This window comes from Equus przewalskii, chromosome 3, assembly GCF_037783145.1.
Source record: "Equus przewalskii isolate Varuska chromosome 3, EquPr2, whole genome shotgun sequence".
In the NCBI taxonomy this organism is placed as follows: domain Eukaryota; kingdom Metazoa; phylum Chordata; class Mammalia; order Perissodactyla; family Equidae; genus Equus; species Equus przewalskii.
This window is the reverse complement of record NC_091833.1, coordinates 40,803,636-40,817,226: the sequence shown is the minus strand read 5'-3', so window position 1 is coordinate 40,817,226 and position 13,591 is coordinate 40,803,636. Positions and strand designations below refer to the sequence as shown.

General features: G+C 33.8%; 1 protein-coding gene across 16 annotated transcripts in view; it reads left to right on the top strand.

The window, feature by feature from the left end:
• RAP1GDS1 (Rap1 GTPase-GDP dissociation stimulator 1) overlaps positions 1-13,591 on the top strand; it is a 147,871-nt gene that overhangs the window by 17,820 nt on the left and 116,460 nt on the right. For 8 of the 16 annotated variants that reach the window (XM_070614227.1, XM_070614217.1, XM_070614225.1 and 5 more), the window contains exon 2: positions 11,688-11,795. The exons of 3 other annotated variants lie outside the window; for them this stretch is intronic. Coding sequence is in view for 8 of the 13 variants with exons in the window: in XM_070614217.1 (XP_070470318.1) it covers positions 11,688-11,795 (108 nt within the window). In the remaining 5 variants the exon portion in view is untranslated. Of the gene's footprint in view, positions 1-11,684; positions 11,796-13,591 lie in introns of all 16 variants that reach the window. 5 more of the 16 variants (XM_070614220.1, XM_070614221.1, XM_070614223.1 and 2 more) reach the window with 1 other exon arrangement.

Below are 13,591 nucleotides of genomic sequence, written 5' to 3'. Positions count from 1 at the left end.
GTGTCATTTTATTTGCTAAAGCTCTATTTGATGGCTGTAAAACTGAAATATTTCTTGAACTCTAGATAACTCTAACTCTAAAGGTCTTTTGGCATTGTGTGAAATAAAATTTTGCAAACTGTATCTTTCTCTTATTCATTATGGTTTAATATTGTAGTTATGAAGCTCATCTATCAGACTCTTGACCCTCTAATCAAACATGACAAGTAAGACTATAGTGTCTCTGGTTCAAACTGAAATAGACTTTAATTCCGTTTAAGAATGAATGAAAAGTGACTGCTCAAAAAGTTTTTATCTGATTTCAAAAATAATTAGCAAGAGAAGAAAACTTACAGTGAAATGTAGTCATTGTTTCCAATATAGCCCATCTTAATAAAAATATTTCTTAATCATGGCAATCTGCACCATAATTTGTAGTAAAAGATACAAGTGCAAGTAACTCAGAAAGTAAGGTAGGTCTTCAGGATTTATTAAGTCTCCACTATAGAGAGCAGTGTAAGTATCCTAGAAGAATTTTCTGTCCTATAAGAATTTCCCATCTAATAGTAGAGTAAACTAAAAGTGTTTTATAAACCCAGGACTATAAAACTAGCAAAATGAAAAATACAGAAAAAATTGAACTGTACAATAGTCTACAAAAATAATTTCTTAGTTAAATAGATTTTTGAACTTGATTATGAAGTTAAATTTTGGAATTCAACCACTTCGCATCTAGTTCAAACTGCTTAACGTGTAGAAGGAGTTGATTAAATTCATCTAAATCCTTATATTTTTGTGAACTCTTAAGTTAGCGTTCTTGTCTCAAGTGAGGGGAGAAGTGGTGTGAGATGTGCAATTATAATCATCTTGTGGAGTGAAAGAGATGTGTCGAGTGGATAGATGTGTGAATAACTGGCAAACGGTTGCAGAGTTATAGTGTCACTGCAACTTGGAGAACCGTGTTGGGAGGGAAGCCTGTGTGTGTGAATAGGTAAGGCTACATGTTAAAGTACTTAATGAATTAACGTAGGAGTTAGGAGTGTAAAATTGATGAAATTTATTTTGGAGTTCTTTCATTAAATAGGAGGACAGTTTGTATGTCTTCATTTTGTTTCTCTTGAAATATTGCAAATTTTTCTAAATCTCCAAGTGCTGCCTGAATTGCCCTTGAAAATAAATATTGCAATATATTGCAATTCATGCACTTTGAACAGTTACATTTTTGCTCAGATATCTCTTTTCCAAGTCAAGTGTGTATGTGTTCACTAAATATTTAGTATTTAGGTAGATTCCTGTTAGATTGTGCTTCTGTGGAACTTAATCTTGGAAACTAATTTAAAGAAAATGGCCCATTTACATTAACTTCATATTCTCTTTAATTTTCAAGTTCTTTATTCTGTGACTAAAGAATAAGTATGAAGATAGCAGTAAATGATTACATTTTAAATCTTTTTCTAAGTTCTCAGTTTTTTTTCTAGTTGATATTTTGACCCCAGGCATCTATAGTATTGGCAATAATGATTAAGAACTTTTTTTTAAGATTGGCACCTGAGCTAACAACTGTTGCCAATCTTCTTTTTTTTTTCCTGCTTTTTTTTTCCTCCCCAAATCCCACCGGACATAGTCGTAAAAGTTTTTTAGTTGTGGGTCCTTCTAGTTGTGGCATTTGGGATGCCACCTCACCATGGCCTAATGAGTGGTGTCATGTCCGCGCCCGGGATCTGAACCCTGAGCCGCTGAAGCGGAGCACGTGAACTTAACCACTTGCCACAGGGCTGGCCCTGATTAAGAACTTTTAATCATGACCTTTTCTACTTAACCTTTTTTAGCTTACCGAGGAATAATTCCATGTTTCTTCTGGTTTTGTTGCGTGTATGTGCGTTTGTTTGAGTATATCTCCCCACCCTCAGAGAGTCATGGAGGATGCAATGGTATTAAGAGCAGAAGAGAAAGTTTTCTGTATTGCATTTTAATCTTAAGAAAGTTAACTTAGTTTGCCATGAAATGACAGGGTTTGAAACTATTTTCTCGTTTGATCCTGTCTTAGAAATGGGTATAAACATTAGAATAGAGCGGATAATATGATCTGTATTTACTAATTATGTAATTGTATGTGTAGAAAACTCAGGAGAATTTAAAAAAACACTTTTTTTGTTTGTTTTTTCTTAAAGATTGGCACCTGAGCTAACATCTGTTGCCAATTTTTTTTTCTTTCTTATCCCCAAATCCCCCCAGTACATAATTGTATATTCTAGTTGTAGGTCCTTGTAGTTGTGGCATGTGGGATGCCACCTCAACATGGCCTGATAAGCAGTGCCGTGTCCGTGTCCAGGATCCGAACTGGTGAAATCCTGGGCCACAGAAACAGAGCATGTGAACTTAACCACTCGGCCTCAGGGCAAGCCCCCAAAAAACCACTGTTTAATTTCATATTAATAAGAGAATTTGGCTAAATATGTAATAATTATATGAAATCACTCTTTTCTACTTTAGGCGTAAACATCTACACATGGTAATGGGAAAAATTATTCAATTCTCACTAATGGCAAAATTTTAAAATATGTTGAAATAAATTTAACAGTAAACAAGATCTACATAAAGTAGAAAACTTTACTGAGAGACCCAAAACAAGATCAGAATTATGCATACATTTAGTAGAAGGGAAAACTTACAGTGTAAGAATGCAAATTAAAATATAAATGTAATATAATTCCAGTTATAAACTCAGGAGGGTTTTTATTCGTTCATTCATTCAGTTTGGAGTGATTAGATGAAATGATCTTAAAAATCTTACAAAAGAAAAAATCTGAGAGAGTAGCCAAGAAAACTGAAAAAGAGCCTAGTGGCAGAACTAGCCTTATCAGAATCAGAATATTAGATACAGCCAGTGTAATTACATCAATAGGGTGTTAGTATGAGAATAGACAAAGGTCATTTGAAAAAAGAGAGACTTCAGAAATACATTTCTGTATATAAAAGACAAAGGTGGTAGTTTAATTCTGTGGGAAAAGGATGGAGTATTAAAAACTACTCCTGAAACAAGAAAATAAAAGTAAACCCCAATCTTAGGCTATATATGAAAATAAATTGCAGTGAATCAAAGACTTAAATAAAAACTAAAATAACCATAATATTCTAAGAAAATTGAGGCATTTACTGGGAACCCAAGAGACCTTCTTAACCATGGCTTGGAAATCCAGATGCTATAAAAAGAAAATTAGCAAAAAAATACATAAACAAAATCAGTAGATTAATGATAGATTTGGGGAAACAAAGGTACATGGATGACAAACAGAAGGTTAATGTCTATACTGTACAATAAGAACAAGACCAGCAAACTTACTTGAACACTATGCAAAGGATATGAATAAACATTTCACAGGGAAGCAAATTCAAATAGCCAAAAAATATGAAAAGATGCTGATGTTTACAGTGGTTCAAGAAATGCAGATTAAAATAACAGTTGCAGTTTACTCTAAACCCATCAGACTATCAAGAAATAGAGAGATATCAATATTTATTGTTAGCCAGGTTATTGGGAAAAGAATACTCTCAACACATAGCTGGAGGAATGGTGAAATCTTTCATCCTTTTTGGAACACTATTGGCAACATCTGTTATAGTTAAAACACCAGCAGTCCCATTCCTGGGAGCCTATCCTGTGAAACTAAAAGTACTGTGTACATACAGATATGCTTATTGCACTGTTGTTATCAATGGCCAAAATGAAATACAACACAAGAAATAAAGTGAAATTTATGTGTACAGGAATGGTTTTCATAAATTGTGGTATATCTATAATACGGAGTATGGCACACTTATTTAAAAGCATGAGTTTGAGCTATACACATTGACTTGCAGTAATTTACAAGAATTATTGAGAAAGTCAGGATGCAAAAAAGTGTGTATAATATGATCCCATTTTTGTTAACAAAGTTCCCAAAACTTGCTGTATAGGTCTATACGTGATTATGTGAGTATGGAAAAAAACATGAAAGCTTACAAAACTTCGGTTGTTGACATGTGAACTGAGAGGTTGATGGAGGGGCAGGGAAGAGAAGACCAAGCAAAACAGGAAAAGATGTTATCCTTATGCATTTTAACTAAACTTCCTGTGTGTGTATAAAGAAATTAAATAACATTGAAAAAAGAAAATTGAAACTAGATGATTGTTTTGTTTATTTTATAGGTCACAACTGGTGAGTACCGTTAAATTCTATTCAACAGTTATTTATTGAATAACTACTGTGTACAAGACAACATGGTGCATGTAGTAAGTAATACAACTATGACGGAGTTATTAATAATTGTTATACTAACAATCATCAACAGTGGTTGATTGCTTAATATGTACTGGGGCCTATTCTAAGAGCATATGTGTGTAAACTCATTTAATCCTCACAACAACTTGATGAGATAATTGTTGTTCTCACCTGCATTTTATATGTGACATTTTATATAGGAGAAGACAAAGAAAATAAAAAACTTGCATAGCTTTATACAGTTTAAGTGGTAGAGCCAGGGTTTGAACCCAGACAGACTGACTCCAGAGGCTGCACTGTTAATCATTAAAATATGCTGCCTACTCTGTCCATGAATTGCTTGGTTATGGTGAAACAATGGCAATATAGAAAACAATGAAATCAGTGCCATCACTCAGGTACGAACAAAATATGGGCACCTAGAAAAGGAAGGAATTGATCTGCCTGTAAGAATACAGATTTTACATAGGAATCATTATGATTTAGTTGACTCTGCAAAGTAAGTAGTCATTCTGTAGATGGAGAAGGCACAGAAAGGCATTTTAGACAGGAAGAATTTAATTAGCACAATTGTAAAAATGGAGGTGTGCCTGGGAAAAAGCCCGTAATCTAGTAGGACTATTGTGTGAGGAAGTAATAAGAGATGGAGGCTAATAATATTAGCGGAGGCTGTTGGTTTTCATGCAAGGTATTCTGAACTTCAGGCAATAATAAACCACTGAGTATTTTTGAAAGAGTAGTGATATGCTCTGGGAAGAACATGTGTCTGAGGTTTCTAGTCTGGATGAATGGAGATTGAGAAGTTGGACTCAGGTTCCATAAGACTCATCTTCATGTAGCTCATTTTAGCATTAATAAGAAAATTAGAGAATTTAAGATTTATTCGAAAAGGGGGAATGATAATAACCAGAGGGGACTTAAATCTTTTGTTGGGCTTTAAGTTGTCAACTAGCAAAAATGCATTAAAACAAAGAATGAAACAATATTTTTTTAAGAAGCTTTGTTTTTTTTTTTCCTCTCACGGGTAGTATAGTTTAATAGAAGATGCAGTCGACTATTTTGTTAAAAAGTTCTTGGTTTTAGACCTGGCTCAGGATTAACTCTGTAAAGATACATTAAACAAAAAAATAAAATAGAAAACTTAATTACAAGATACTAAAGCTGAAAATATTACAATTTTTAAATATAGTACTTTTCATTGTCATACTAGTTAAAACAATCAGTTCCTCCTGCTTTACTAGACAAGCTTTTAAAAACAGTTTCATTCTGTCAGATGCTAAGACCTTTAGATAGGTGAAATATAATATTCAGGAGAGATTGTTATTATTTATGGCTCCCTAAACCAGATGCCCCAAATTGACTTAATGCCATTCATTTTGAGATGAATTTGAAATTCTTCCAGTCATGCATTGGCTACGTTCTAAGTGCTGGAAAAGCATGTTAGTACAAAAATAATTTTTCTTTTCATTTGGTGTGTGTAATAGCTTTGCTACTAGATATTTATGTGAACATTGTATTCGCTTCAATGGCAGGAAATTCTTAATCTCTCTCTTTTTTAAGAATATTGCTGTTACTCAGTGGCTGTATATTTAGAAAATACTGAGTGCCATTTAAAGGAGGATAAACAGTTCTTGAAGCTTTACAAGCCCTGTTACCAGTATTTGTCTCCAAATGAGTTTTATCATCAATAATGGTATAGTCTAGTCATCCAGAGAGATAACAAACACCTATCTATCAATTCCATCCACCCTTCTACTAGTATATAGTAGTAGAAATTGATAGAATTAACATTTTAAAATATATATTTTTAGATCCTATAAACTTGAAACGAAAGGTACCATTTCTAGATAATATCTGTGAGATAAACTCTTAAAATTATGCTACCATGAATAGCATAAAGAATTTCAGGATTTACCAGCTTAATATGACACGGTCTTAAATATTAAGACTGGCCCTTTGGGACAGTCTTTGCTCACAGTCAATTACAGTCATGTGCCACATAATGACATTTTGGTCAATGACAGACTGCATATATGACAGTGGTCCTATAAGATTAGCTAGGTGTTAGTAGGCTATACCATCTAGGTTTGTGTAAGTATAGTATGTGATGTTCGCACAATGATGAAATCACCCAATGACAAATTTCTCAGAACATATGCCCCCCCATTCAGTGATGCATCACTGTATATTCTTTGGTGATGGTGATTATCTTAAGCACTTTTATAGTCAAGTTATTTGAATATAAAAATCGCCACACCTTTCTCATCAGTTTTTCTTAGATTGGTATTAGGGAAATGATGAACTGAGAGCTGTAAAACTTTAGGTCGTATTGAAACTCTTTCTTTGCAGTACACACTTCAAGATCAGTAAATTGAGTTTCTGGCTTATAGAAGAGAGATTGGTGCATAGCGAGCCTCTGGTGCCTAATGGTATACAGGATTATAAGAGAAAAGAAAAGGCTTGGCAAGGTTGTTTGACAGTTCTAGCAGGAAAGCATAGCTGTCTTTATGTCTTTATATCTTTAACAAGGGCTTCCAAGAGGAAACACTTGGAATGATAGCTGGCGTGCTCATTAGGGTTATTGGAAGTTGTGGTGAGATTTTATCCAAACGTAACAAGGCCTAAAAAGTAGCAATTCTTTACATTGATAGGTAGATAGCTGGGTGGATAAAGGAAGTTATCTGCCCATCTGGATACAGGAAGGAAGGACAGAAAGGAAGCCTGCATATCATTCCAATACTCTGGTGGACGTGTGTATATTACTCAGGAAGAGAAAAAGCTTCTGGGCAAAACTGAGGTCACACTAACGTTGAAGGGGCAGATAGGGAAGATGACCAAGCACCAATGTTCAGAGACTCGTTTTTTGAAGTCAAGAGAAGGTGTATCAAAAAGGAAAAAGAGTCTATTGTTGCAAACATTTCAAGTAAGAAGATTTAGAAAAATCCACTGGATTTGTCAAGATATCATATAAGTCCTTAGCCAGAGTAATTTTGATAGAGTTTTAGAGGACTTGGATAGATTATAGTTTTAAGAGTGATTAAGTGGTTAAGAAGTAAGAGATGAAGGATTAATGACCAAAGTCAACTTTACTTTAACTCTTTCAAGATGTCATATTTTCTTTCACAAGACAAGCTAGACACTGCTATTGTATAGGAAAGAAATTATTCTTTTAAGAAAAAAATTTGGTTATTAATACTTCTAAGTACTGAAACGTCCCATGAAAATTATCAATCTCTACTTACTGCCCCACTATCAGCCAGAGACTGACAAGTTTTCTATTAGAGCAATTTCAGTGTCTTAAATCTTAGGTAAATATAAAATACAGAAATCTGGATTTACACAAAACGTTTGTATGGTAAGGATTTACTACTGAGATGTACTGTCATGGTTTGAAGGAGTCCAAAAATAATATGCTTTGTTCCTTACTCAAGTTCAAAATCACTGGAGAAATAAGCAAATGAGTCCTCTGATGGAGTTCAAAACAACTGCTTTACAATTGATAAAGTCTAGAGTGAAGGACAAGGCTTATTTGTATAGTCACAAAGGGAGTGCTAATACTAATCTTGTCACTCTTGCACTGGGCAGCCAAAGATATAGAGGAGCAGAAAATTCTTGCCCCTTCTAAAAGATCAGGAACCCAGAGGGGGCTGGACCATGCAGATCCAGTTCTTCTTTTTCGACTCTTAACTAGATAACTCATTCCTTTCGTGGAGAATGGAGGTGGTGGTGGGCAGTTGTCAAGTGAGGAAGCAGAAATGACCAGAAGTGTCACTGTAATAAAAATCCCTCCATAAGGAAGCTTGAGGCCAGGGAGAAAGGAGATCCTGCCCCCATCATTTTATTTTCCAACATGGTCTTTTAAATTGAAGTATAATGCACACAAACTGAAGTGCACGGATTTTAATGTACAGTTTAATGAGCTCTGACAAATGTATGTACTCATGTAATCGCTATTCCAATCAAGATACGGAACTTTCTAACCCTATTTTATAAGCTGATTCACAGTAAGATTTCTTTAAGTACTAACTTGTTAGTTCATTTAAAATGCTTAAAATCATACTCAATCTGTAGTAATTCTGTTGACAGCTTTGGCTTCTCTGGATGAACAATTTAATGAAATTTCCCTCAAAAGATCTCATCATTAATAGGCATATACATTCCTTTGGAGAGACTGAATGATTTTTTACTGATTAGAAATCTTTTGAAAGTGGGATGCTCTATGTAGTTTTTAGTTATATATTTTATATTCTCAAATACTTAAATTGGCCTCATTCATCTCTTCCTATCTTCAAATATAAGATCTTGTATTCATATTTCTGGTAATATGGAGTACATAGTAGGTGCTTATCAGGTAACATTTCCCTTCCCTTCCCTCTTGACTTACGTTGGCTCTTAAGTATATGATACAAAAGATGTTAACTAGACAGCTTTCTGCAAATAAGGAATTCATTCCTTTCTTTACTCAGTTAATTTAACAATGTTTACTGGTACCTCCTATGTGCCAAATGATAGGTATAGTGCAATGACTATAGTTAACAAGGTGCCCCTTACAGTATAGTAGGGGAGCATATATTAACAATTAAATGAAAAATATAATTAAAAATTGTGAATAGTGCTCTGAAGGATGGATGCAGTGATAGAGAATAACCCTGGAGGGGTAAGGAAGAGGTGACTTAAATAGAATGGGCGAGGATGGTCTCTGGGGTGGTGACATCTAGGCTGAGACATGATGAGAAGGGGATGTCAAGCAAGAAGCACTGGGGATGGGATGAAGGAAGGGAAAGAATTTAAAAAGACCCAGATGCCAGTATAGGTAGTACTAAATAAGCCAACTGCTTTTATTACTTGTTGACTGATAGTTTCGATGAATTGCTATAATTTCATTTATATTGTCATTTTTTTCTCAGTGATATACTTATTACTTTTAGTATTATGAACTTAGATATTGTGCTTTACTCATACTTTATTTGAGAAAAATCAACTTAAAATATGCTTAATAAAACTTAACAGGCATATCTGAGATATGATGCCCTACAGCTTCTTTTTAGTTTATAGAAGAGGAGATATGTATGGATATAGCCTTTTCTTTAGGAAAAAAATCAACTTCTCAAAACTATTTAGTCCCTCTTAAGAAAATAAATGTTAACCTTGGTTGTGAATGATAACCTGGACTTTTATTAGTAAAGTGTAGGTTTAGGATTGCTAGATTAGTCACAGGAGGTACTAGGCATCACAGGGGCACGTTAGTATTATTTGATGTAAATTTTAAGTTCACTTTTTCCAGGGTTGATATGGAAAGTAAATTATATCTCATTTTATAATGTAAAGTACATTATATCTCATTTTATAACAGGGGATTCCATCGTATTTTTAGAACTGTCATGAGTTGGCAATGTGCAAAACTCTATTAAAATGTATACCTTACTTGGAAGTAAGAAAATGCCCAAAATTCTAATACTTAGAGAAGTGATCTCGGGTCCTCGGTGTCCTATAGGGCGTACGTGAGGTCAAAACTATTTGTACAGTACCATCAAGACATTATTTGTCTTTTTCACCGTGTTGACATTTGTACTGACAAGAGTGCAAAAGCAATTGTGAATTAAAAAACTACTGGTGCTTTGGTATGCATGATTCAGGGTAGTAGTAGTTATCATATTCTTCACCATCACGTACTTAAAGTATAAAAAGAATACCAGGTGCACTTAAGAATGTCCATGGTGAAGCAGGAAAAAAACATCTTTTTAAATCTCAACCTTTGTGTACACATTTTAAAAATATTCTGTGTGATGAAATGGGAAGTCCACATAAAACACTTTGATTGCATTTGCGAAGTCTGGTGGTTGTTTTGAGGAGAAGCGCTTGTGCCATTGTTTGAGTTGAGAGTGGACCGAGGTACTTTTTTTTTCCACGGAATAACGTTTTTTATTTGAAAGAACTGACAGACATACTGGTTTTTCATATTTAGCAGACATTTGCTCACAAATGAATGAGATTAATTTGTCATTTAAGGGAAACAACTGACAGTATTTGTTGCTGGTGATAAGTTTTTAAGAGAAAATTAGAATTTTGGAAAACTTTTCACCTTGAGCTTGACAGCTTCCCAGTACTTAAAGAATCTTTTAATAAGATTAGTGATGATATTAACAAATATGATATCTTGAAATAGTACAATGAAATGTGTCAATATTTGGAAGACATGCATATCTCCATGACCTAAATTTTTAATGACCAATGAATGTATTATTGATAGATATGTTGCATGCATAAAAGATTCAAAGTGCAAATATTCAAAATTCAATTGATTTTAATGCAACAGTTGGAAACCCTTATTGATATTGTTTCAGATTTCACATGGCAACTAACCTTTAAAAAATTACCACTTTTCAAGTTCAGTGTAGTATCAAAGAATATCCATGATTATCTGAAAAGGCTATTAAGTAAAATATTCTCCTGTTTTCCAATTATGTTTGTATGTGTGAGGCTCAGTTTTGTTCGTCTACTCAACCAACACAACAGACTACAAAAGGTTGAGTACAGAAGCAGAGGTGAGAATCCAGTTATCTTTTGTTAAGATGGGTATTACAGAGATTTGTACATATGTAGAACATTGCCACTCTTTTCAATAAGTTTTTTTGTTTTTGAAATATAGTTATTTTTTGTTAAAAATATTATGTTAACAGGTAGTAGTTTTATAATTGTTAGTTTTAAATGAATTACTAAAATCTTTAAAATTCTCAGTTTTAATTTTTAGCATGTTAAATATCAATAGAAATAATTGATACACAAAAGCTCTTTGGATCCCTGAATAATTTTTGATAGTATAAAGAGATTTTGACAATCTGTGGTCTAGAGGAATCCACATATAATTTAGGGGGAGAGCATAGCTTTATAATCCAAAATATACATGTTTTGGCTTAAAGCAATACTTTGATTTGAAGTGTTTTTCAAATGGCAGTGTTAAAGTAGGTTTCATAGTCATCAGACTTTGTATTATTTTAAGTCATAATATTTTGAAACTTCTGTAAACCTTCATTTTCATTTTATGTCTTTGAAATATGACAGAGGAAGCCAAAAATGAAACAAAATATTATTTCCAAAGCTATATAATTTTTTTGTGGACCTTTAGTTTTTGTCAATTAGTTGTGGCTGGTTTCCTATACAAGCTAAATAGGGTATAGAAATGCTGGAAAAGATGCTCTGTGACAATCTGTGAAATATCTCTGGTATGGTATGTCTACAGAAAGAATATTTCATATCTGAGTTAAATGGATAAAAATGTTACTTAAAAAATTTGTAATAATACAGTCCATTGCTGGTTTGGAATGTACGTGGAAGTTAATTCACTATAATGAGAGCCCTTTGCCTATTATTGGTAACTGTTTATCATGTAACCTGTAATGCTCATATGGTTAGTGAGATTTCTGATTTCTCTTTTTTCATAAGCAGATAATCTCAGTGATACCTTGAAGAAGCTGAAAATAACAGCTGTTGACAGAACTGAGGATAGTTTAGAAGGATGCTTGGATTGTCTGCTTCAAGCCCTGGCTCAAAATAGTAAGTTTCATTATGTTTACTCAAGTGCCAAACCAAAAAATCAAATCAGCAGTCATTCAGAAATTGGTATGTAGTTTAGCACATAACTTGCGTTCACATAACTTGAATTCTTTTGAATCCTGACGCTGAATACCGAGGTTGTTTTACATGTTCCGCACTCCTACCCCACCTCCTCACCCCCAAGCTTCTGAAAGCCAAGTTGATAGGCAGAAGAAGGAAGAAATTGATAGTGGTGATGACATTAATTCCAGTCTCAGAGAGAGGCCATTATTTCATTCCTAACAGATAAGCACCACAGTTCTTTTTCTTAACACCTACATTTATTCTTTAACAAAACACTGTGTGTTTCTATGTGGGGAGACTGGAGACGAGAAACAGAGGAGCTTAAACACTTAAAATTTTTTCTGAGATCTTATGGTCACCTTTTAAATAATTTTACTTTAAAATAATGTGTATGCTTAGATTTAATTGGGAAGAACCATCAGCGGTCATCCAAAAATCCCTTAAAATTGAGGTAAGACTTGATCTTTGGTGGTGTGGTAAGTAATACTAGAGATAAAAATGATACAGCTCTTCTCTGACTAACACAGTGTATTGTTGCATTTGATCCATCATATTTCTATTCATTAATTTCTGTATTATCACAATGAATAGACAGGTACAGAATGATTTTTATTTGTTCCCTTAGTTCTGCTTGGTCATGCTATGGCTTGTGCTATACTTATTTTTAATTATGCCATTATCTTGTCCTGGGACTAATTATGTGGCTGACAAAGAATTCAGGAGAAAGTATATATTGTTACAGTTTCAATTTCAAGCACTCAGAGATGTATGTGTTATTTCTTTTTTACTTTTTAGTAAAATGTGATTAGAAAATCCAAAATAATTGACTGCAATGCTCTTCATCAAAAAGCACATTTTAAAGCTGGCTTTGGAAATTCATTTTCAGTAATTCTCTTTGCTTTTGAGATTGTAACTCTGTCAAGCTATTTAATCTTAGAAATAACAGAGAAAGGGGTTTAAAAGAGTTCAATAAGAGTATCTGGATAAGGCTCACAATGTCAAAGAAAAAGAAGGCAAAAGGAGAGTGTCTAAGGCTGTGCTATCCAATGTAGTAGATACATGTGGCTATTTAAATTTAATAATTAAATTTAAAATTTATGTCATCTGCAAAGAGTGACAGTTTCACTTCTTCTTTTCCAATGTGGATCCCTTTTATTTCTTTTTCTTGCCTGATTGCTCTGGCTAGGACTTCCAATACTATGTTAAATAAGAGTGGTGACAGTGGCCATCCTTGTCTGGTTCCTGTTCTTAGGGGGATAGCTTTCAGTTTTTCTCCATTGAGAATGATATTTGCTGTGGGTTTGTCATATATGGCCTTTATTATGTTGAGGTATTTTCCTTCTATACCCAATTTATTTAGAGTTTTTATCATAAATGGATGCTGTATCTTGTCAAATGCTTTCTCTGCATCTATTGAGATGATCATGTGATTTTTATTCTTCATTTTGTTAATGTGGTGTATCACGTTGATAGATTTGCGAATGTTGAACCATCCCTGCATCCCTGGAATGAAACCCACTTGATCATGATGTATGATCTTTTTAATGTATTGTTGTATTCGATTTGCTAGTATTTTGTTGAGGATTTTGCATCGATGTTCATCAGTGATATTGGCCTGTAATTTTCTTTTTTTGTGTTGTCCTTGTCTGGTTTTAGAATCAGGATAATGTTTGCTTCGTAGAAGGAGTTAGGAAGCCTCCCCTCCTCTTCAATTTTTTGGAAGAGTTTGACAA